A 23,165-nucleotide genomic window follows, 5' to 3' on the forward strand; every position below is an offset into this window, starting at 1 on the left:
GTCATACGTCTCCTCTGATGTTGATAAAAACATCAAACTAGACTCGCACCAGCTAATGATGGAGACGGGAACTGTTCTGCTACACTGTAATTGGTTGCCCAACGGGGAGTCATAGAAACCAGCACTGAATGACCAATGAGGTGCTTGCCCTCCTCTGTCGGCAAGCACCGCTGCTTTCATCAGGAAGAGATTCAGTCACCAAGAACGGCTGAGCCTCCGGTTTACGTCTGAGAACTTGTCGCTGATGCAATGCCACGGCAATCTGGCAACCACTGTGCCCTCTTATGCACAGTTTTGGGGATTTTAAGAGTAGGTTTATACAGCAGTGCGACTATTTGACTCATATCAATTATTGATATTGACTATATCAATATTTGACTCAAGTTATTCATTTCAAGTTATATTTAATAATTGCAGCATTAGCATGTTCACTTTTTTTTTTTTTTCTGTTTGGGAAGTATTTGCTCAACCTGGCAACACTTCATCTACACTGTTGGACAGTATGAAACTAATCTGGCAAAAACTTGCTGTTAGAGCACAGCTGTGCTATGTTTGGATTAGGCCCAGAATGAAACAGGAAGTGAGGATTAACTGGCCTGGGTGGCAGGTTCTGCATTTCATTACAAGAGCTGAACAGCCCTGAGAGAAGTATGGGGGCTGCACTATTTTTGTTCTTTGACTTATTTTTTTTTATTTATTTTTTTTAGCAAATATAGATGTAGTCTGAGATAAAAATCAAAGTGTAGGCTAGTTTCAGAATTAACCTAATTGCTTCTGTTGACCTAAAAGGAATATTCTGTGTTTAATAAATGTAGCTCAATTAACAGCATATGTGGTGTAATGTTTATTGCCAAACAAATATTGAGGTTACAGTGAAGCACTTTTAATGTAAGTAAATGGGGCCAATGTTCAAAGATTCAAAAGCAGAAATTAGATGGCAATTGAATAATTCTGTTAGAACTTTATGCATTATTTGAACTTTAAAATTCACATTGTTAATGATAATCCCATTTTGTAAAAGCATCTTAATGATCTTATGAATGATTCATCCATTTTATTAATTTATTATTTTTTAAATATTCCATAGTTTTTAATTGGAATGTCATAACTTGATCTTCTGGTGAAAACATATTTCTCTTCGGTGATATATTTTTTCATAATATTTCTATAATCATTTGCTTGTATGTTACAATACGGGAGAAAATATATCGCTACTTATTACCACAACTTTCAACACTGATATTTATTTGTGCCTATACTATTCAAACATTTAGTATTTCAACAATTACATAATGCCCTCATTCACTTTCATTGTGAGCACCTCACTGTAAGTAACTCAGATTTTTGCCTTTTTAATAAAGAAAAGGATAGACAAGTTGAAATTAGTTTTAGTGATAATCAGCATTATGCCATAGTGCTGTCGATTGAGCTTAACTTGCGTGGAACCACAAATAATCCTTTAAGGTCTGTCATGCTCAAACATTATGGTTGTCTGTTTGTGGACAGCACACACTCGCTCCAGTGTCAATAAATAGACACCGCTCCTTCAGGTTTCTATGATTAAATCAAGGAGGTTACCTGTATAAATGTAGACACTGAACTGATGTCTCAAAATCTCTGAAGTAAAAGCTCAGCACTGTACTTACAGAAGAGCTGCGGAAGATACCGAAGTGACAAGAATTTGCAATGTATGGGTGTTAGTATTCAGAGTGTGTGCGCTTTTTCATTTTAAAGAGTGCTTGATTAGACAGAATCCCAAGGGGAAAGGATTAGAGGATTACGGCGTGTTTTCCCCAGAGACAATCGGCCACGCTAGACCAGGCTAGCATCCGTCACAGCCAAATTAATATGGGGCTCAGATAACAGACACCAACACTTCTCATATCAGCGCTGAGGAGTGTGTCCCCTCCATGAACCCGGCTTACTGTCACACATCTCATATGTGCACAAAGGCGATCATAAAGAGGTCTGAAATGGCTTCGAGTCGACCCCAGATTATGAAAACCTCAAAAACCTTCTCACTCTTTGTTGATGTGACACATTAACAGGTCATGATATAAACACACACACACACACTAATACCCAATGGCAAACACACACAGGGATAAAGATAACGTGTGAATGTGCAGTCATTCCCAGTTTATACGTTTTTAAGGCCACAAAAACCTCTATAGGAGCCAATAGCTAAAAAGAACTGATCATGAAGACACCCAAAGCATAAAGACAGGAATTTGAGTTATTATTGCTGCATAGGAAATAGGTTGTCATTAAACAACAAATCACAGGACCATTAAATCTGCACAATCAGATTTCTAATGCAAAAACTAAACCTCTTTTTTTCAGTTTTCTCTAACTAGCAATGCTTGTCACGTAGGAAAAAGCTTCACCTGACAGCTCTCCACTCCTACAGCTGACAATGACAGAAGAAAGGCGACAAAGACTCAAAAGTCGAGACTTTTGTGGTTTGTTGTCACATGAGTCAAGAGATGAGAAATCAATGAATGAGTCTTATAGTTTTATAGTTATATGAGTTTTATAGCCAGTGCTAGATTGGTATTGTGTAAGAGAAAGGTGTGTTGATGTGATACTAGTGCTTTAATCAAAATGATTCTCGTTTGCGCTCTTAAGCTGATGATGATACACTGGGCAACGTTTTGAGCAATGTTGCCGTCAGCGGGTGAGATACAGGGCCCATGACTGATCTAAAATATCCAAATAGAAATTTGTTACCCATTCTCAATGGAAAAGTGCCCAAGCAATGTTGCTCAAAAAAAGTTGTTCCGTGTATCATCAAGCCTTATAAATAAAGGTTCCAAAGAGTTGTTTTTTAGTGTCGCCATATAAGAAACATTTGGTTTCCCCAAAGTATCTTGAAGTCAACAGTTCCTGAAAGAATCCTTTTTTTATTGTGATGAATTTGTAGTAAATCCAAAAAATTTTTTTACATTATGAAGATTTTTGTACAAGTTTCATGGATGTTAAAAGTTCTTAATGGAACCACAGAACCAAAAACTGTGTACACCATACTTTAAAGGTATAATTTTCATATGTTCATAGCAGGGTATGAGCCTCAGTGATATTTATCAGTGAGAAGTGCGTCTATATTGTCCTCTGGTGCCATCTGTCAGTAACAAAGCAGAAGTAAAACATCCCATAATTCACAGCAGGAAGCTCAACCAATAAGAAAACGACAGAAACTAGGTCACACACTTGAGAGTCAGTCTGTGAAAGAATGTGTGGCCGCAGTGTTACATAAGAACATCAGCACACAGTGTCTCAAAATCAGACTTCCTGGCTACTAAGAAACGTATTTTTCACCTTTCACCTTTCATACCTGACATTTATCGGGTACCTCACCTGTACCTGATAAATGTCACCTTCCTGTGTGTTTCATAAAAAAACATTGTGATAACACCCAAACAGAGAGCGTGCGCTCACTCGCGTGCAGTTTCTGCGTATAGAACGACCACAGCAGACAAAAGGTCATGCTGAAAAATGTTGGTAGTAGCTACAAGGAAGGTACCCAAAATTTTGTCTGCTATACAGGTTTAAAGGAAGGTGGATTGTTTTATAGAAAGTCACAGTACCTCACATTATACTTCAGTGTAATTTTAGTATTGAACACAAGCTAATATTCTCTAAAACTGCTTTTGTGTAACCTGCAGATGTCAATTTGAAATTTAAATCAAACCTAAATCAATCATTGCACATATTAGTTCACTGGTGCTTTAACTTTGACATAGTGAGTCATTTATAGTACAGGCACTTAAAAAAAGTTCCACTTGTATCAAGATCCTGTTTTTGGAGAACAAGGTGTTTCTAGAAACTGTTATGAAATGGCATGCATTGCCCTGGCATGTCCTGGGTTCACAGTGTAATGGAAGAGAATGAGAAATAGCAATAAATTGTATTGTAGCTGGAATTTTATTGAACAATTGATGTAAATCACATGACCAGTTCCATTGCAATAGGTGGTACAAAGCCTCAGGAAGGTATCTTAAGTAACTATTGTTTGATAAAATGGCAAATTTTTATTTACATCACACCGTTTTTAGCAAATCACGCACTCGTGGAGGTCTACACTGTAAAAACAATTCTGTAGTTTTTACAAAATAATTCTGGCAGCTGTGGTTGCCAGAATAATTTTGTAAAAAACACAGAAAAACTGTAAACACTGTAATTGTTTGTAAATTACAGTATAAAACTGTAATTTACAAACAGGGAAATTTGAATGTAAACCACTAAATTCAACAACACACCCCAGCCAACACATCCATGTGGGGCCCATTGGGGTTGCAATTGGGCCGATATCTGGGGCCCACCTGGGCTAACCAACTGGGACCCAGCTAATTTTGTCCTCAGTTTCCATGGTGGCCCTACATGGGTTAACCCAGATGGGCTGATGATGGGCCCTTGATGGGCTCCATATAGGGCCGATATGGGTTAACCAAGTAGCTCCCATTTGGTGCCTACATGAGTCTGCCTACATGGGTTAGTGATGGGACCCAGCTAGGTCTTATGATCTCTTATGGGCCATAACAGGTATTCACATACTAACATATTTGTCTGCTTGGGTTACCTTATTTTACAGTAAACCCCTAAACACAAACATTACATTAAATCCACTAAAATGCTAAAGGTATTCAATAAACAGAAACCAGTACAGTAGTTCATGCTTTTAAGCAAAGTTTATTGAGAATAATTTAAACTATCATAACTTGTACATTTACAACTTTATAAAACACAAGTATCTATAAAAAAAAATACAAATATTTTTAAGCTTCCTGAAAACCTATATAACTTTTATTCTGAATGCTTTAAGCAAGGTTTCGTTGGAATAATTTGAACATGACCATTAAAACTTGTATATTTACAACTTTACAAAACATAAGTATCTTAAAGTTAAAGTGAAGCTCCTGACAAACATTATTTGGCATAACTTGTATCGTTTGTATATTCATATCTGAAAACTGTAAAATGTGCAACAGTGCAGCTCCTCACTCCTCTGTCCTCGCTCTCACAACGGCCCTTTGAAAAGACAACAAATTATCAACCACTGTGCCACTTTTTCAGTTAAAACAGATGTTTCTTGTCTTTTTAAAGATTATATTTCCATTTAAAAATCAAGACTATCTTAAGACTTATCCATCTTGCTCTCCACTACGTGACTTCGCAGAACAGTTTCCTCCCGTCACCGATTAACCACTTTGACTTTTCTGCCTCTTTTCTGGTAATTTGCTTTGTAAGAGATTTTTTTCAAGCTTCCTGTAAAACACAAAGAGCAAAGTTAGATTAAATTCCATATTTAAGCCCTTGCAATAAATAAGCAGTCATCTCCATTTAAATTTTTTTTTCAGGAAATACAATAATGGTATTGGATATAATATTCTATCATAAACAAATGATTTCTGTGTAAACAAGGGCACAGGGCAACATTTAAAGGCATAGTTCACAAAAATGAAATGCCTCATTTAATCACAAATGTAAAAATCTGTCCATCTGAAATTCTTTTAAACAATTATAATTTTTATCAGGCAAATATAGGTCCTGTTCATTGCCATTACAGTGAAATAACTGAACATAAACATAAGAGCCTGATAAAAATGTTTTTAGAAATATTTCAGATGGTTTTTGCATCTGATGTCTTCATTTATTCTTATTTTAGTATCACTTCACTTGTATTAGTGTACACTCTATAAAATGCTGGGTTAAATACAACCAAGTGCTGGGTAAATATTGGACAGAACACATGCTGGGTTGTTTAACCCAACCTTCTGAGCAGTATCACAACCGCAGGTCTAAATAACCCAATCGCCGGGTTGTATTTAACCCAGCATTTTTTAAGAGTGTACTTGTCTTTAATAAAGTTTGAATTTTATTATTTATTATAAACTAAGAGTTTTGTGATCGCTACACCACAAATTAACAGTTACTTATCACTAAAATAAGCAGTACACCTGGTCCATGTTCTCATAATTTGGGGTATGTTTGTCCAAGTATGGACAATTATTTGCATACAATCAAATTAATTTGATTCCACTGATTTATGAAGAACAAACTCAACTCAAACTCAACCGAATAACCTCTGTTTGCACATGAATGTTAGGGCTGTGCAATTAATCGAATTCGATTATCATGCGCATCTAGTCAGTAAAACCGGTTTCTTGATTACACTGGATGTACACTGGAACTGCATGTTCATTTTTTTATTTGCATGTTCAAAACTTTTGTGACTGATGAATATGCTTGTATTTTCCCATATAGGAAGGCCTTCTTCACCTGAATGGTATGTTTGGTAGTGAGAACTATTTGATATGTTTGCATGGTTTTTTTTAAAAAATACATCAAATATCAGTGTCCTCCCTTGAAATGGTCTTTTTTTTTTTGTTAAATTCATGTTCAGTTCATTCATTAATTAATTTATAAATAATAAATAATTTTGATTACCAATAATGTAGAGTAATATTAGCTCATTTTAGCTTATTTTTCTCTCTGTATATTTGTCTCTCCAACCTGACTTTATTTACTTACAATTTTAAGTCAAATAATATTAAATTACATCCTGTACATCCGTAAGTAGGTTTTCAGAATTAATTGTATTACCAATAATGTAAAAAGTAATATTAGCTCATTTTTACCCAGTTATTTGTTGGTAAATAACCATTAAAATAAATGCATGCCTAATTTGATCCCCTATGGAATGTTTCTGGAGAAAATTTGACATTAGATCACAGTTCAAATAATAGCAGGATAATAAGCTTAAATCAGTGCTGTCTTCTTTTTCTGTGTAGATTTAGACCTGAACCCTCACCTATCAAAAATTGTTGATGTTCTGGGCTGGAAAACAATGAAACGTGTTGCCCAGCGGAGCGGCATGAGTAAAACTGATATTGAGGAACATGAGCTTAATCACCTCGATGTGAAAGAACAGACCTACGCACTTCTGGAAGCTTGGTACCAGAGACAAGGTTTACATGGAGCCTACCCAGCTCTCATCAAAACTCTTCATGACATGAACAAAAGAAGAACAGCAGATGAGATTCAGAAAATTATTAAGAAAGAAGCAATAGCTCAGCCATACACTGAATGAGAGTTGTGAACTAAAAAAGCAAAATTATAACTTATATTGTGAAAACAGGCTGAAAATACCAATAGCAGAATTTGAATTTCTTTACCTGTCTAAATGATGTTGATCAGTCAAAACTAAAATTATAGATATTAATTGTTTACTATAGATTGGGTCATTGACAGCTGGCAGCATAATAATCAAAAATAGGTCATTTTAGACTGTTCTGTAAACAAAGTCAAACAATTCAAGTCATTCAGTTTTATTTTGGTGTCAAATGTCCTTTTCTCTCAGTATACCTCCACCTGAAAGATGCTATCATATATATGTGTCATATAGGCCTATTCAGACGTCAAGAAAGTCTCACTCCAGCCAGGCAATCGAGCTCATTTCATTACATATTCCACACAAAAGAACGTTCTTGTTGCCAATTGTTTTTATCATGCTGATCATTTTTAGTTATTTTATTAAGTTAACATTATCATCTAACATTTAAAATTGGAAATACATTTTTAACAATCATCAATTCTTTCAAGTGACTTTTATAAACCTGTTGAATGAATGTAAATGAAATATAATTAAAATAAATGTACATTATTGTCACTATAGCATATACACAAGTATCAAAGTGAAAGTCTTGGATGCTATTATGTTGTGACAGGAAAGAGCAGAATCCACAAAACACTAACTGCATAGTATACATGTAATGCACTGGATTCTCATAATTTACATTACTGCACAAAATGCACAAGAACATAATATACAGAATATGTTTAAAATTCATGTTTTAAACACAGCAATGATCCTTTCAACAGTTCCTGTTACAGTATAAGTTACAAAACAGTGAATGAGTATGTTATGTAATGGAGTGCAATATCAGTCTTTATGGGGATAGTCCATCCAAAACAATTTAAATTCTCTAATTATTTACTCACATTTATGCCATTCCAGATGTTTATGACTTTCTTTCACGACATAAACACAAAGATTTTTAAGAAAATAATCCATCTCTGAGAATCCAAATGACACAAGTGGACTGCAACCCATGCACGTATGACATCTGAACAGAAGCGATTGTTAATAGTCAAACGTTTAAATTATTAGTGTTTTTCTTATCTGTTGTTTTACTTCAAAAGATATTGATTTAACCACTAAGATCAGATGGATTACTGTCACGGTCACTGTGTGTGGTTTTTAAAGCATCTTTAGGACTCGCAGAGATGGATTATTTGCCTAAAAATCTTAATTTGTGTTTACCTGTCCAGTAGAAAGAAAGTAATATGCATTTGGGACAGCATGAGGGTGAGTAAAAGTTTTATTTTTGGGTGAATTATCCCCTTAACAATCATATGCTGTTGGTTTGCTAATTCAAGATCAGCATAGACTAATAAGAATAAAGTGCAACCTCTTGTGTGCGTGTGAACTGTGTTTGTTTTAATCTAGAGCTCCAAAGAAATTTAAATATTTGCATAATATGGGATTGAATGACTGGGATCTTGAAGATCAAGATCCCAGTCATTCAAAGGTGATGTGTCTGAACAAAATAGGATTCTTGTCTGACGAGGCCAAGGGATCTCTGGTACGATCACTGCATCGTCTGGGTCAGCATCAGAAGTTTGTTTATGGAAAAGTTGCTCCGCTTCTGGAAATTGAGAAAGATGTATTATAGTCTAACAATACCAGCTGCTTTGAACTCCCATGACACATTCCAAACTTAGAATATTTCAAACAAATAAATACACAATATAATTATTTAATTTTATATGTATTAGTAATTTTAACTTAGTAATAAATACATCAAAATGATGCACCATTTATCATCTGTAATACCGTTGTGTAACCATTGGATGGCGGTATAGCCCTATATATCCATGGCTGTGTATACCCTAGTTGCTGGAAACAGATTTCAGTCATAATTATCTGTATGTATTATTAGGTTTTGCATTTGGATACATATTTAGGTATTATTAAAGACTACTTTTTGTCAAAGTTTGTTTGTTTAAAATTGTATCCTGTTCATCGTAAGTAGGTTTTCAGAATGAATTGTATTGTTGTTAACAATGCCATCTGGAAGTGCTGGGTCACTTCACTTGAAACGATAAAAGATGACGTTTCAAATAATTGCAGCCATGTTTGCAGAGGACATTTGCTGTACAAATTAAAATTATTTTGTAACAAATGTGGTCAAGCCTTTAAATGTCACAATGGCTCAAACTCAACCAAATTGCTTCAAGTTCTCCTAATTAATCCAGCATATAGTGCAAAACCATTTTACAATTTTACAACTGTAGTGTTATAACAGATTTCTGATAGGCTAATATCGATGGTGTTTACACATATAGTAGATCTCATTAACCTTCTGTCCTATAATGAGAACAAAAGTTTTTTTTTTTTTATAAAATTGATTTATTAGCAAATGAAGATCTGTGTGCTGAAAAGTGTTGGCAAAATAAATAGTAGCCTATTTTTTTCAGTTCCATTCTCTGAATAGTTTGATTTCTCCACTACAAAAGTATTGCTGGTTTTGTTTTTAAATGCTTTTGACTTCTCCTTCCATGTACCTTGTTGACTGTGTAAAGTTGCACCAGAATAACTATACACCATATCTATAATAATAACAATGCATGTCATAAATATCTTCATCCTTAGTCATATATATTGCATGTAATTACCCTGAAATGTTCTGTGGACATTGCACATATTCATTGCACGAAAACAAAACCTTGCAGGATCCTGACCTCATGTGTTAAATGGCATTGTTTTGGAGATAACATTGTAATTATAAATACATAAGAGAGCAGATCACTACTGCTGGAGAAACACATTCACCAAACAAGATCACTGCTGGTCTAATAATGTGGATATTTTAAGAATCAATGATACCATAAAATATTGCCTTATTTTTTTCATTTAAATCATTATTTATGCTGGTATTTCTAGACCGAATACTTTTATTTTTAAGATTACTTACCATCACTAGATTACTCACCATGACTCCTTCTCTTTAATTGAGGATTTGTTTTAATTGTACAACATTCGAATCAATTTCATTCTCAATGTCCTCTGATCCAAATGTTATGTCAGCAGTGAATATCCTTGTAAGACTAATTTCTTTTTCTCTGTAACTCCAGTTCCAGACTGAAAAACAACCTCAAGAGGCTGGAGTGCCACTTCACTTTCTAAGAAAATAAACTAAAGTAAAAGAATAAAAATAAAAGGAGGTAATGAGACTAGGTGGCTTTCTTCTCATTATGGTAGCAGCTGGCACGTGGGCCAGAGCACGCTCAAAGAGCAGCACGCAGTGGCAAAAGAGAAGAAGGGCGACCAAGAGAGTAAGAGTGACTAAGAGAGCATTTTTACGAAGAAAAGTAAGAGGGACTAAGAAGAAGTTTGATGGTGTCCTGAGTTTTTAAACTCAGCTTTCAGACCGTCCCATCTGGACGTCTTGACCAATTAGATACTGTCCTTGCTTGGGGTATTGCTTTGTTTCTCCACCCCACTAAGAAATCGTTGTTATCTGTTCAGTCAGAGGTCCGAACTTTACAGGCTCTTGCAAAGTATACTTTTTGAACATGATTTCTATAACAAGACTATGATGTATTTGGCAAAGAATTGATTGGAAGAAACATTTAAAGCATTTTCAAACTCATACATACCAATCATAAATATTAATCCTTCAGCTATTACCACTACATACACAATGAGTGATTAAAACAAGGAAATTCAAATGTGTTACATACATAATACGCAGTTATGCATCGAAATGATTAGTTTCATTAAAAATTGAAAATGAAAGTCTTTTATGTATTTCTATGGAGAATGAAGGCATGTTCTTTTAGACAAAGGAATTTTGGTTTGGTCTGTCTTCTATGTGTGGAGACCTGCCCAAGAGAGTCTGTAGCTCGTGATTTTCTATCACAGGTTTACATGTGAACATCAGTCTTGATTACTTGCAACAAATTTGACAGTCTCCTTCTTGAATTGGAATTATCAATGTGTTCTTTTGTCTCAATGTTGCAAGCTGTTTTGTGAAAGAGGCTTGCTAGTTAGGAGCCAGGAATCCGATTTATGGCATTGTCCTGTTACAGCTTTGAGGCCTCTCTGCATTCCAGCTCCTCAGGTTTCAATGTTCTGATGCATCTTAAATTCGTCTGATTCGGTCTCTGATATCTTACACAGGAAATGGAGATCTTGACTCAGACATGCATGCATTTTACCTGCTAAAGAAGAGACTGAAGGGTGTAACCCCCCAAAACTGAAAGAGTCTGCGGTGAAAGCCTGGAAAAGCATCACAAAAGAAGAATGCAAAAGTTTGGTGATGTCAATGGGTCACAGGCTTGATGCAGTTATTGAAAGCAAAGGATTTGCAACTAAATATTAAGTCTTTTTCACTTTAATCTATGTTAATTCTATCTGTTCCAATACTTTTGGTAACAATGGGTGGGTTCAAACAAAAGGTGCTATCATCTGAGTTGTGTATCAGATCCAGATGAAAACACGTAAATAAAAGCTGAAATGTTAATCTCTCATCTCATATTCATCTTTTGATGTGAAACCCAAATGTTTTCAGTCTACAGCAAAAATAAAGGAATTGGCCTTACCGTTCCAATACTTTTGGAGGGCACTGTATATATATATAATATATATATATTATATATATATATATATATATATATATATACACATATACACTGTATATACAGTATATATACATATATATATATATATATAGTGCATTGTTATAAGTATTAAATTTTTTTATATAATATGGTAAATATGCAAATCACTTCAAACTTTTTAATGGCCAGCCAGAAGAGCAAGACAGTTGGTCTTGCCCACATAATATTATCAGCATGACTCTGGACCACAGAGTACAAAGTACAGTGAATCATGGACATGTTGTGTTATAGGCTTTAAACTTTATCACTGTCAATAGGTAAAATACACTTTATTCAACAAACGAAACCTAAGCCGGAAGAATCCTGGGCTGACGTGTTTAATGACTTTGTTCAGGTAGATAAGAAAGTGGTTTTATGAGCTTGATCATTATATATATACAGCATCATCTCTCAGTGACTCACATTAAGAACAAATCGACACTGCTAGAAGAAACATCTCTCAAAACGGACCACCACTGACCATTATTATGGAGTAAGTTGTTTACCATTCAAATATGCAAAAATGCATGACAGATTTTTAGACTGTATGTGGGATTGTGTAGAAAATTTGAAGGTTATTAAAAATGTTGATGATCTGTTCAATGCCTGCTAGATATTCTATATTTTTATGCAAACAAAAACACAGCATCTTTTTTTTCTAAATGGTTCTGTAACTCCAGCCTGAAACAACACCTTCACAAGCTGGAGTGCCACTTCACCTGGGATCTGGGAAGCAGTAAAAATGAACTCAAGGAGTTACTGAGTAACTTGAATGATGTGAACCAGGAAAGATGCACTTGGCTGATTCACTATTATAACCTCCTGGGCTACATCCAACAGACTCTTGGCTCCAGCACAGAGGCGCTGATGTACCTGCACAAAGCAGAAAGTGTGAAGCAGGACCAAGGAACAGAAAAAGCTGGAGTACGGCTGCAAGTTAACAAGGCTAACCTGGCTTGGGTCTACTTCCATATGGGAAAGATGGATGAGAGCAAAGAATACCTAGAAGAGGTGAAGAGCCTTCAGCAAATGCATCCTGCTCCACCTGGATGTGCTCTACACCCTGAAGTCAGTGGAGAAAAGGGCTGGACGCTGTTGAAGTTCAACAAATCCATGAAGCGACAGGCATTTTATTACTTAAACATGTCTATTAAAGGAGAACCTGCAAGGAATGAATGGCACAAAGGTCTTGCCATAGCCATGAGCAAAACATATACATCTTATGATAGCGCTCCAGAACTTAAGGCAGCGACTCTAAAGCAGCTGAAAATTACACATGACAAAGAACCAAACAATTTGTTATTTCACGCTCTTTATTTAGAAAAACAGTCTGATTGGCTTCACGAAAACAACGAGAGACCGATGCAAGATTTACTAGAGAAAGCTCTTAAATCTGAAGACCTGGTGTGTTTGGGTACTATTTTCAGGTATTTTAGAACCATTTCTGTAGATAAAGCTATTGATGCAGCAGAGAGAGCTCGAGAAAAGTTCCCCACCTCAAAGAAAGTGTTGAAATGTCTGGCAATTTGCTACAAATGGAAGGTTTACAATATGAAGGAAGACAACGAGGAAAGGAGGAAATTGGCTAGTGAATCCACTGAGCTGTATGAGGAGGTTGTCAGACATTATCCTGACTCACTCAGAGAAAAGGTAGCCCTTGCATCATTGCACAATTACGCAGGCAACCGTGAGAAAGCAGATGAGATTTACCAGCAGCTCCTGTCAGAGAAAGATGATTTCCCTCCCTACAGCCAACAGTATATTTACTATTGTTATGCCTGCCATCAATACAGCTGCGGATGGTTAGAAGATTCAATCAGCCTTCACATGAGAGTGGCAGAAATCCCAGCTAATACGGTGGACAAACAGAAGAGTATTAAGATTCTTAAAAAAATTGGGAAGAATGGCAAAAATCCTCGCTGTGAGGAAATTTGGACTTTTCTGGAAAGAATTCATATTGACGATTAAAATGTGCTTTAATGCAACAACCCTCAAAAATCACTAGGGACGATGTTCTCTGTTTTACCTGATGGACAAACTATAATGGAGAAAGTGTGCTCTGCCAGAAAATTAGAACTTGTTGAACTTGTTGTAAAAATCTGTATTTAATAATTCTCTCTTTTTACCTCTGTGGAGGTCTTTACCTGTTTAATGACAATGTGTTCTATTTTAAAAGAATGTCAATGTAAGAACATTTAACCCAGGACAATACAAAAAAAACAAATAAATATAAGTCTGTATAATTAATTTCCAGAATGACAAGTGGACATTTCTTAAGTCTTTATTTAAGGACATAAACTCTGCAGTAATTTTCCATCCCATAAAAAAATCACTTGTTGAATGGAACTTAAGAAAAATGACATAATAAATCTTTATTGCTTATAATGACTTCCTCTCCTATTTTTTGAATGGCAAATTGATTTTGAATACACACTGAATCTGAAATTGCCTGATGAAGATATCTAACAGCAAAAACAGGTGGAACCAACAAAATACTTTTTAAAAGGCAAATTGACTTTGTAAACACTAGCACAAATATTCATTATAATATGGTGAATATGCAAATCTCCTCAACCGTCTGAACAACCAATCAGAAATACAGTCGGACACAACAAGTCCAAGAATGGCCAGGTGATTGATTATTTTAAGATGGCTTTTTAAGATAGCAGAACCAGAAAGGAAGGAATGGCACAAAGGTCTTGCCAAAGCAATGAGCAAGGGTTACAGAAAATCTGAATTCACTCCAGAGCTGAATGCTGAAATTCTAGAGCAGTTGAAAAAGGCAATAGCGATAGACCCAAATGATTTGTTCCTTCAGTCCCTTTATATACTGACAAAGTCTGAGGTGCAAGCAAAAAAGAATGATGACGAAATACAAATTTTACTAGAGAGAACCATTGAAAACAAAAACTTGGAGGGATTGCCAGGTATTTTTCAGTATTACAGAAAAGATTCCACATAGAGAGGTTTTCAAGAAGAAGAAAGGGTTCGAGAATATTTTAGCGAGAGTAGCTAATTTATTCAAATGGAAGGTTTTCTTGATGCAAGATGACAGTGAGGAAAGGGAGACTTTGAGCTGTTTGAGGAGGTTGTCAGACATTATCCTGATTGTCTCAAAGTAAAGTTAGCCCTTGCATCACTGCACTGTTATGCACACAACACAGAGAGCGGTGTAGATTTACCAGCAGCTCCTGCCAAAGAAAGAGGATCTCTCTCTTAATGGACAACAGCGTTTATATTATAGTTATGCCTGCCATCTACATCATTCTAGACAGTCCAGAGATTCAGTCTTCTATTACATGAAAGCAGCGGAAATCCCAGAATTGACAGATTGTAAACGAAAGAGTATAAAAAGGGGAAGAGACCCTCACTGTTGGGAAATTTAGCATTTTCTTGAAGGAATGGAGACTTAAAATGTACTCTAATGCTACAGATAAGTTATAAACACTGTCCCAACATCATACAATAACCCTTTAAAAAATCATTATGGATGATGTTGTCTTAACATTTCACTCAATGCAGGAAACGTAATGAAGAAATGGTGGTGATGAAAAAAAAAGACTTAAAAATGGATTAGGACAGCTAGTCTATATTAGAATTCAATGCTATATTTTGTTGTATTAATGGATGTACTGTAACTTCCAGCACCAGTTCCATTGATGTTTAAAAAAACAACAACAGAAAACTACTTCTTGGAGCTGGATCATATGCTTATTGCATTTAATTATAACTAAAACACTTTTATAACTGCTTTGCTTTGAGATCTTCATTTCTGAAATGTGGATATACAGATGCTTACATGTGCTGCTGTTTCAAATAGAATAACATTTATTATAAAAAAACTGATTTCTCATTTTTAATTGATCAGATCTGCCTGCTTTGCTGATTTTGAAACTTTGTGTTTTCTGTGTGCAGTAATATGCAAATTAAAAATATTTTCTCACAGATGAGTGATTTTCAAACAATAGATTTCTTTTCACATTTTCCAAAGAACATGCCAACGGAGAGACTGAAGATAGATTGTGACAAACTGAAAATGATCTATTGTAACACTGTTCCAGCACAAAACAAGGTCACATACAAATAAATGTGTATTGTTCAGAGTCACGATGTATTTGATGTACTTTCTAAAAGTTTAAATCAAGAGACTACATGTCATTTGTTTCTCTTCTTGTCGAATACCTATTTTTTTTTTTTCGAAGGGAGAATACTGTCCATGACCTTTATATGAAATACAGGTTATCTGATCCCGTTTACATATAGCATCTCATATTATTCTTGTTTCCCTGACATGTAGCCATTTTTTTGCATCCATAAAGTCTATTCACCAAAGCATTCTCTGAATGGCTTGCACAGAATATCCAAGTCCAAAGAAAGCTTTGTAGATTGATGCATACTTAATATTTAAAAACGTACAATTCAAAAGATTTAACATCAAAAATGTATATTTATGACAAAGGACGGCATTGATTTGATTGGAATGTTTTTAGGACAGTGAGGTTAACAGTGGTGTATGTAGCCGTATACACTTCTTCTCAAAAGATTGGGGTCAAGATTTTTTTTTTTAAAGGAAATTATTTTATTCAGCAAATTATTCCATCACCAGAATAAATTACATTTTACAATATATTAAAATAAAAATTCAAATGTAATATGTCAATATTTGTCATAATATTGCTTTTTTATTGTATTTTGATCAAATAAATGCAGCCTGGATGAGCATAAGATCCTTTTTTTTAAATCATTAAAATCTTAAAGACCCCAAACTTCTGAATGGTAGAGTACATTATAAAAACACAGAGCTGTGAATGAAGCAGTGTACATGCAACTATTGGGCAAAGCACATCTGTTCATTTCTCTGACTAGCCAATCTGATATCAGCTGAGAGAGAAACATTAAAATAACAAATAAGTATCAAATACAAAACAAGTTTCCTTTGTAACGAACACATTCAAATATTTAGAGCATTTGACTAGTAACTCACCAGCACTTTAAATTCATGAAATTTGAAATTTCACCTTTAATTCGCTTTTAACCAATTGGAGCATGAATCCTGTATTTCGGCAGTAGAGCAGTGTGCTCTTTTGATCACTAATGCTATAAAAGAGCTTGTATTTGTGGCAATCAATCTGACTGATGACAGCTTCAGATCAGGAACACATAAACCTTTTTAACTCCGGAGGGGCACTTTCATGTTTCTTATGCAGTATTTTTCTGCTGCTTTAGAAATCTCCAGTGTACCTGGTTGTGAGTCAGTTTAAGCAAGCGCTCCCTCTAGTGCAACGGATGATAACTCTCACAACAGCCAGAATCACAGCACTGCAGATCAGAGTGACTCCACTGAGGAAGAATGTAGCTGTGTAGGAGTCTGTCTGATCCACTAGCCAACCTAAGAGAGAGATTTCATTAAACACTCATTTAGTTAAATAGTTTGTCTAATTTAATTTACATATCATTCAGTTAAATAGAGAGTGGAAAATTTGCTGACCTCCAATAGGTGGGCTGATGAGGTAGGGGATGGCGTGAAGAAAGTAAACAACTCCCAGAGCTGAGGTCAAGTGGGTGGAGCTGACGGTGTCAGAGGTCACCACAGGAATAAGAGCCACGTAAGCTCCATCAAAGTAGCCGTAGATGAGAGAAAAGGGGACGAGCAGGGAAAAACCATTCAGCAGAGGCAGAAAGAGACAACTCAGCCCTTCTGACCCCACAGCCAGCATGTAACTCACCACCCTATATGGCCTCAAACACCTGAACACAACGCACATAGATACAGATCAAACCACAGAGTGACAGATAGGAATTGTGAAGAATTACAATAGCAGTGGTGCAGTATCATTGAATAAGTAGTGCACAAATCTCTACTCCGTTTCGAGGAGAATTTGATCTCAGTAGCCACGTATGAGCACTATTAATAGCACACCTTTTAAAAACTCACAGTGTAGACTAAAGTCTCATGCTGTCCCAGACACCAATATTTAATGATTCGGAACATATGAATGACTGTGTGGCCAGGTAAGATATCAGTATGGAGATAACAGAGCACACTGTGAGTGTGTATTAGTACCGCTTGTTGTTTGCTTTTGCTGATCGAGCGTTTGGACCCAGAAAAAGTGACATAAGACTTAACAAACGGATAGGGTTGATTCCCAATCGTACTGAATGTATAGACTTCATCTACATTAGAAGACATGAATATGAATTTAAAAACAAATTACAATATCACATTTTTTTATGGCTACCTCCACAGGTTTTATAAAGTTAACAGGTGTCTAGTGTAGATGTAGCTCTTAAAGGGATAGTTCACCCAAAAGTGAAAATTCTGTCATTAATTACTCGCCCTCGTGTTGTGCTAAACCCGAAAGACCTTTGTTCATCTTCAGAATACAAATTTAAGATATTTTCATTATTTTTGATTTCTTTGCACACAAAAATTATTCTCATAGCTTCGTAAAATTACGGTTGAACCACTGATGTCACATGGACTATTTTAACAATGTCCTTACTACGTTTCTGGGCCTGGGAACATTTCAGTTGCATTGCTGTCTATGCAGGGTCAGAACGCGCTCAGATTTAATCAAAATATCTTAATTTGTGCTCTACAGATAATAGTCTTAGAGTTTGGAACAACAAGAGTGTGAGTAATTAATGACAGAATTTTCATTTTTGGGTGAACTATCCCATTAAATGTCTATAATATTGTAATTTATGGGAGAATTATAAAAAATATAAAAAAAAATAAAATCACAACAAACTCTTACTTTCTATCTGCAATCCATCCAAAAGTGATAGTACCGACAATCCCTGACACTCCAAGTATGGACATGAGTAATGCTGCTTGTTGAGGGCTGACACCTGCACTCAGGGAATATGGCACAAGATAAACAAATGGCACACTGCAACCATATGCAAGGAACAGGAAGGACACCAACAGCAATAAGAAGTCTGGTATCAACAGGAATGAATATTCTCTCAATACTGTTTTCCTTATGATAGACCATACATTGTCCCTGGACTCCTTTAGTAATTTTGTGTTTGCCACTTTTGACTGTGCCAAAGTATTGTGGTTAGTGTTTGATTCTGGGATAGTTGTATCCTCCTGGTTGGTTGGCAAACAGTCCAAAGGCAACTCATCTGATTGTACTAAAGCTGGGACTGAGATGTCTGTATCTGAGCACTTTGGCTTTGATTCTTTGTCCGATTCATCTGTGCTTCTGGTCACAGTCTCTGAGTCCTCTGAGTCTTCCTGTCTAAGGTTTATTTCCACATTAGAGTGTGTTTTCTTTGCATCAGAAGGCTTTGACTCCATCCGTTCTTTTCCATCGCTCTGCTTATTCTCAGCATGTTCATTTTCCCCTCTCTTTTCCACATCCGTATGTTTTACCTCCACCGATCTCTGTTCCAGTGCACTCACTTGCATATTGTGCCTTGCATCAGCAAGTTTCACATATAGGAAGTCAACCTTTTTGCCACCCTCCAAGTCCATCTCTTTCGGTCTCCCGCTTTGGCCTTCCAAAGGCCTCATAAGGGCTCCACAGACACACAGGTGGGACACCAAACCACCCAGAATGAGCAGTGCACCCCTCCAGGAGAAGAACTCAATGAGGAGTTGGACAGCGGGTGCTAGTATGAAGGTTCCGATGCCGCTGCCTGACATGGCGATCCCGTAAGCCAGCGCTTTTCTCTCGCTGAAGTAAGAACCCACCATGGCAATTGCAGGAGTGTAGCTGAGAGCAAATCCCACACCTGTGCAGAGTATCAGGAAGGTTAGTATACAAGACTACGGATATACCTGCCTAGTTTGTTACAAATTGATGTAATAATTGCAGGGCTAGGTGACTACAATAGCTTCCCCAAATTATGATTATAGTTGAAATAAAAGCTTGTATGCTGGTGTATGTGTACAAATCTGAATCAAACCTGTAAGAACACCCAATGTGAGATACAGGAACTCCACGCTGGTGGCCAGTGAGCTAAGCAGCAGGCCGGCAGAGGAAAGAAGCCCACCAATCATGATAGCTATACGAGAAGAGAAGCGGTTCCCTATATAACTACCCAATGGAGCTATAAAGAGAATGAGAACAAGAATGGAGAGAAAGTGGTGGATAGCATGAAAAATATTGAATATTAACTGATAAATATACAATATTAGCCTATACCAATAAATAAAATAATATTCTATTATTATAATATTACACTGCTCTCTAAAACCATTTATTAAAAAAAATAAAAATCTGCCTAAAAATGTGCTTCATGTGGTAACAAGACATCTATTAAATTACACTGGAAAAGCTAGTGTTAGATTACCAGTCTTAGATCCGGTGGAAATAGCTCCTTAAGGTGACATCTGCGTATTAACCTCTACAGTGCTTTTAAGAGTATGTTTATCTTTATGATATCTTTATTAATAAATAATGTGTATGTAATCTCAAACATTGGACAAATACTATGTTATCTAACTGCTTAAACTAAGTAAAAGAATGGTGAAAAACAGATACCATAACCAAGGCCCTTACATAAATATGAAAATGTGTTTCTGTGAACACTCTTTCTCGCCAGCAGCAAGATAAATCTGGTTTAGAGTGGACTATGCACTGTAAACCTGTCAACAGAAACTTTTTTTTTTTTAAACAAAGTTCTCCTAAAATCAATATAGTTTTATACAGTTTGAGCTGCCACCTTTGAGTCAGAGAGTTTTTCTACAGAGAGAACACTGGGGGATTTTTGGCATGAGTCTTACCACACAGCATTGTGGTGCAGTCCAGCAGAGAGTGTATCCATGCAGTTGCAGAATAATCTCTGGAAAAGTATGACTGGAATTCCACAAAAAAGATGGAAACACACCTGCAACCAGCATGAGAAAGTGCAGATTTGAGAAAGCATATGATAAAGGTCTTCTGGTGCTTACTGCTTAGAGAAACATTCATTTTATTCCTTTTAAGCACAACATCTAAAACTGGGTATTTTTCCTGGGGAAGTTCTTCTGCTTATTTAATGATTTAATATTAGAGGACATGAGTAATTCAGTCTTGGCTAGGGGCTCAGAATTAAAAAACATAAGACAACATAAGAATATTGGTTTAAAGGCCATTTATGCAGCTTTTAGTTTAATTTAGGCTCACATTAAACTTGCAAAAACTGAAGTGACTGGGGGTATCACCTTAATTCCTGGTAAGGTAAGAAGTGAAAATTGAAAAAAAAAAATCCTGGGGGAGTCATAAACTAACCTAGTGACTGCACGTGTGCAAACAGTGGTGAGGAAACATCCGGCCACGATCATCCAGCCCCATCCGCCATCAGGAGCGGCCGCAGAATGTGGAGTTTTTTCACTCATCTCTAGACTTCTGCTGGACAAGATGCTTCCTCTCTTCATCCTCTCCCTCACTCTCTCACTCCTTTCAGCCTCTTGTTTCCTCTTCTGTCCAGTTTCAGCTGGTTTTGCTCTCTCTGGCTCTACTTGGGACGAATTTACTTGCTGTTTTTCACTTGCTTTCATCTATAAGGAGCTTCTAAATGCCATCAAGCAAAATCTGCAGGAGAAACAGATTTTTTTATTTTTTTAAAAAGTCCAATCTACATCAGTCTGTGTGAATAAAAATCTCTTATTTTTATTGTGAACTTACCTCAAATGACACTGTGGTGCTTTTGATTAAATACTAAAATGTATCACTTATGTCTCTGAGATAAAAGGGATAGTTCAGCCAGAAAATTAACATTCTTGTCATCATTTGCTCACCCTCATGAACGTGTGAATGCTATGGTTAGTGAGTAAGAGCAAAATAAAGAAATTAGAGCCTGTCTGAGTCTGCCACATAAACACTCCATGATGCAGAGTGTGACCAAGTTACTACACACACACTAGTCTGGTCCAAAGGGAGGCAAGGAACACAGTGTGTCTTCATTAATTCCAAGTGAGAGGGCCAAAAACTACTTCATGGGGCAAAAGCTGTTACTTTATTGCAAAAATTATCAGACATGGAACAAAGACATGGAAAAAACAACTTTGTGGTGGGCTTGATTGGTATAGACTCACCTCAATCTATGTCCGTTAAACCAGCCAGAATGTATGCGATGACTTTCAGTCAACAGACCGCCTCACTGAAGGTACATCTTCAGAAACTTGAAAAATGAGAGTCATAAAAAAAAAAAACATCTTACAAACCCAAACATTTGAAATAGACTACTGTTCAAATGTTTGGGTCAGTAAGATTTTTAATGTTTATTCAGCATCAAATTGATCAAAAGTGACAGTAAAGACATTACAATGTTGCAAAAGACTTCTATTTTAAATAAATGCAGTTCCTTTTAACTTTCTATTCACCAAAAAATTCTGAAAAAATGTATCACTGTTTCCACAAAAATAAGCAGCACAACTGTTGTCAACAGTGATAATAACAAGAAATACTGATAAATATAAATAACCAAAGGAATGTATTAAGCATATCCTGTAAGTAATAAACACTTCATTAACATAGAGCCAAAAACAGACATGGAGTATTGAATACTTGCAACCTGCTGAATAGTTGAATAATCATTGAATAGTTGTAACCAGGAGAGGTCAGAAGAGTGAATGTAAAATCATCTTTCTGGATCAATGCATAAAATGTCTATAAAAACAATATCTAGACAAATAATTATGAATTAGCAGATGAAAGAGTCATAACAGTTGTGTAAAATCCCTTGGGGAGGTTTCTGAACAACATACAAACAAAGAAAATACATGACTGAACGTTTGATGAGGTAAAAGAGAATCAAACTTACTCTGAATGAAACATACTTCCCAGTGTACAGAATCTAGAGCAGACGAGGAACAAAAACAACCGCTGCTCTCCTCCAAAGTGTGGCGGTACACATTGGCGCACATGGCTCTGCATCACTGCGCGGCGTGCTCGCTTGGACAGATCAACAAGGCGGAAAACAACCAGCCAACGAGTGGAAGTGCAGGGGACCTCTTACTTGCTTTCAAGTCAGCGTCTAAACTACCGTTAACTGCAGTCCTGGGTCGGATATTTGCCATGTTTTCTCTCTCACCCCACCCTGTGTGCATATTAATGACTTTAAGGGGGGGGTCCCCCCTCCTATCCTGCCAAAAAAATAATAGAAGCCCAATAGAAACATCATAGAAATTCCAATGGTTTCCATTAAAATACAATTATGAACCATCAGCTTTTTCAAGTAAAACCATTACAAAATTCCTTTTTGTAGTGTGTTTTGGGCATTTTCCCAATAGGATTTAACATCCCACCAATAGAATCCATCACATACCAGTAGACACCATTATAGTTTCCATTAAAACCAATACAATTCCCATCATAACCATTAAATCCATTACATTTTCTATTGTTGTTTTTATAGGGATATCCGCGACTGTTTATCGTCAGTGAAAATACAGGCCCAAAATGTCTTGTAAATTAACTTTTGTGATTACTTAAGTGTTTGAAAAT

At 36.1% G+C, this 23,165-nt stretch overlaps 1 protein-coding gene and 1 pseudogene across 5 annotated transcripts; one reads left to right on the forward strand and one right to left on the reverse strand.

The window, feature by feature from the left end:
• The first annotated feature begins 4,487 nt into the window (after positions 1-4,487).
• LOC306886741 (interferon-induced protein with tetratricopeptide repeats 1-like) lies at positions 4,488-14,786 on the forward strand (annotated as a pseudogene). The gene is made up of 4 exons: positions 4,488-4,491; positions 6,792-6,968; positions 12,338-12,849; positions 14,356-14,786. The product of its transcript is annotated as an interferon-induced protein with tetratricopeptide repeats 1-like (transcript).
• A 955-nt stretch (positions 14,787-15,741) lies between these two features.
• On the reverse strand, positions 15,742-22,712 carry LOC306886122 (monocarboxylate transporter 12-like). Of its 4 annotated transcripts, XM_079443007.1 has the most exons (9): positions 22,483-22,607; positions 21,755-21,840; positions 21,345-21,476; positions 20,949-21,251; positions 20,462-20,565; positions 19,642-19,785; positions 18,483-19,467; positions 17,213-17,472; positions 15,801-17,113 (listed from the first exon to the last, which is right to left on the reverse strand). In XM_079443007.1, exons 4-9 carry the CDS (start codon positions 21,215-21,217, stop codon positions 16,977-16,979), a joined length of 1,899 nt encoding a protein of 632 aa, XP_079299133.1. In that variant the 5' UTR covers positions 21,218-21,251; positions 21,345-21,476; positions 21,755-21,840; positions 22,483-22,607; the 3' UTR covers positions 15,801-16,976. The 4 variants fall into 4 exon arrangements, with proteins under 4 accessions (XP_079299132.1, XP_079299133.1, XP_079299135.1 ...); XM_079443006.1 differs by lacking the exon at positions 21,345-21,476 and having other exon boundaries at positions 15,742-17,113; XM_079443009.1 differs by lacking the exon at positions 21,345-21,476 and having other exon boundaries at positions 21,755-21,831; positions 22,483-22,712.
• Positions 22,713-23,165: the final 453 nt, after the last annotated feature.

The sequence above is a fragment of the Barbus barbus genome, assembly GCF_936440315.1.
Source record: "Barbus barbus genome assembly, chromosome: 20".
NCBI lineage: Eukaryota > Metazoa > Chordata > Actinopteri > Cypriniformes > Cyprinidae > Barbus > Barbus barbus.

Coding starts and splice junctions, on each gene's coding strand:
- LOC306886122 (XM_079443006.1), bottom strand. CDS start 21,217: ATGAAAGCAAGTGAAAAACAGCAAGTAAATTCGTCCCAAGTAGAGCCA. Junction 19,786..20,461: donor CTGCACCACAATGCTGTGTG/GTAAGACTCATG, acceptor TTCTCTTTATAG/CTCCATTGGGTAGTTATATA. Junction 19,468..19,641: donor CACATTGGGTGTTCTTACAG/GTTTGATTCAGA, acceptor TACTCTGCACAG/GTGTGGGATTTGCTCTCAGC.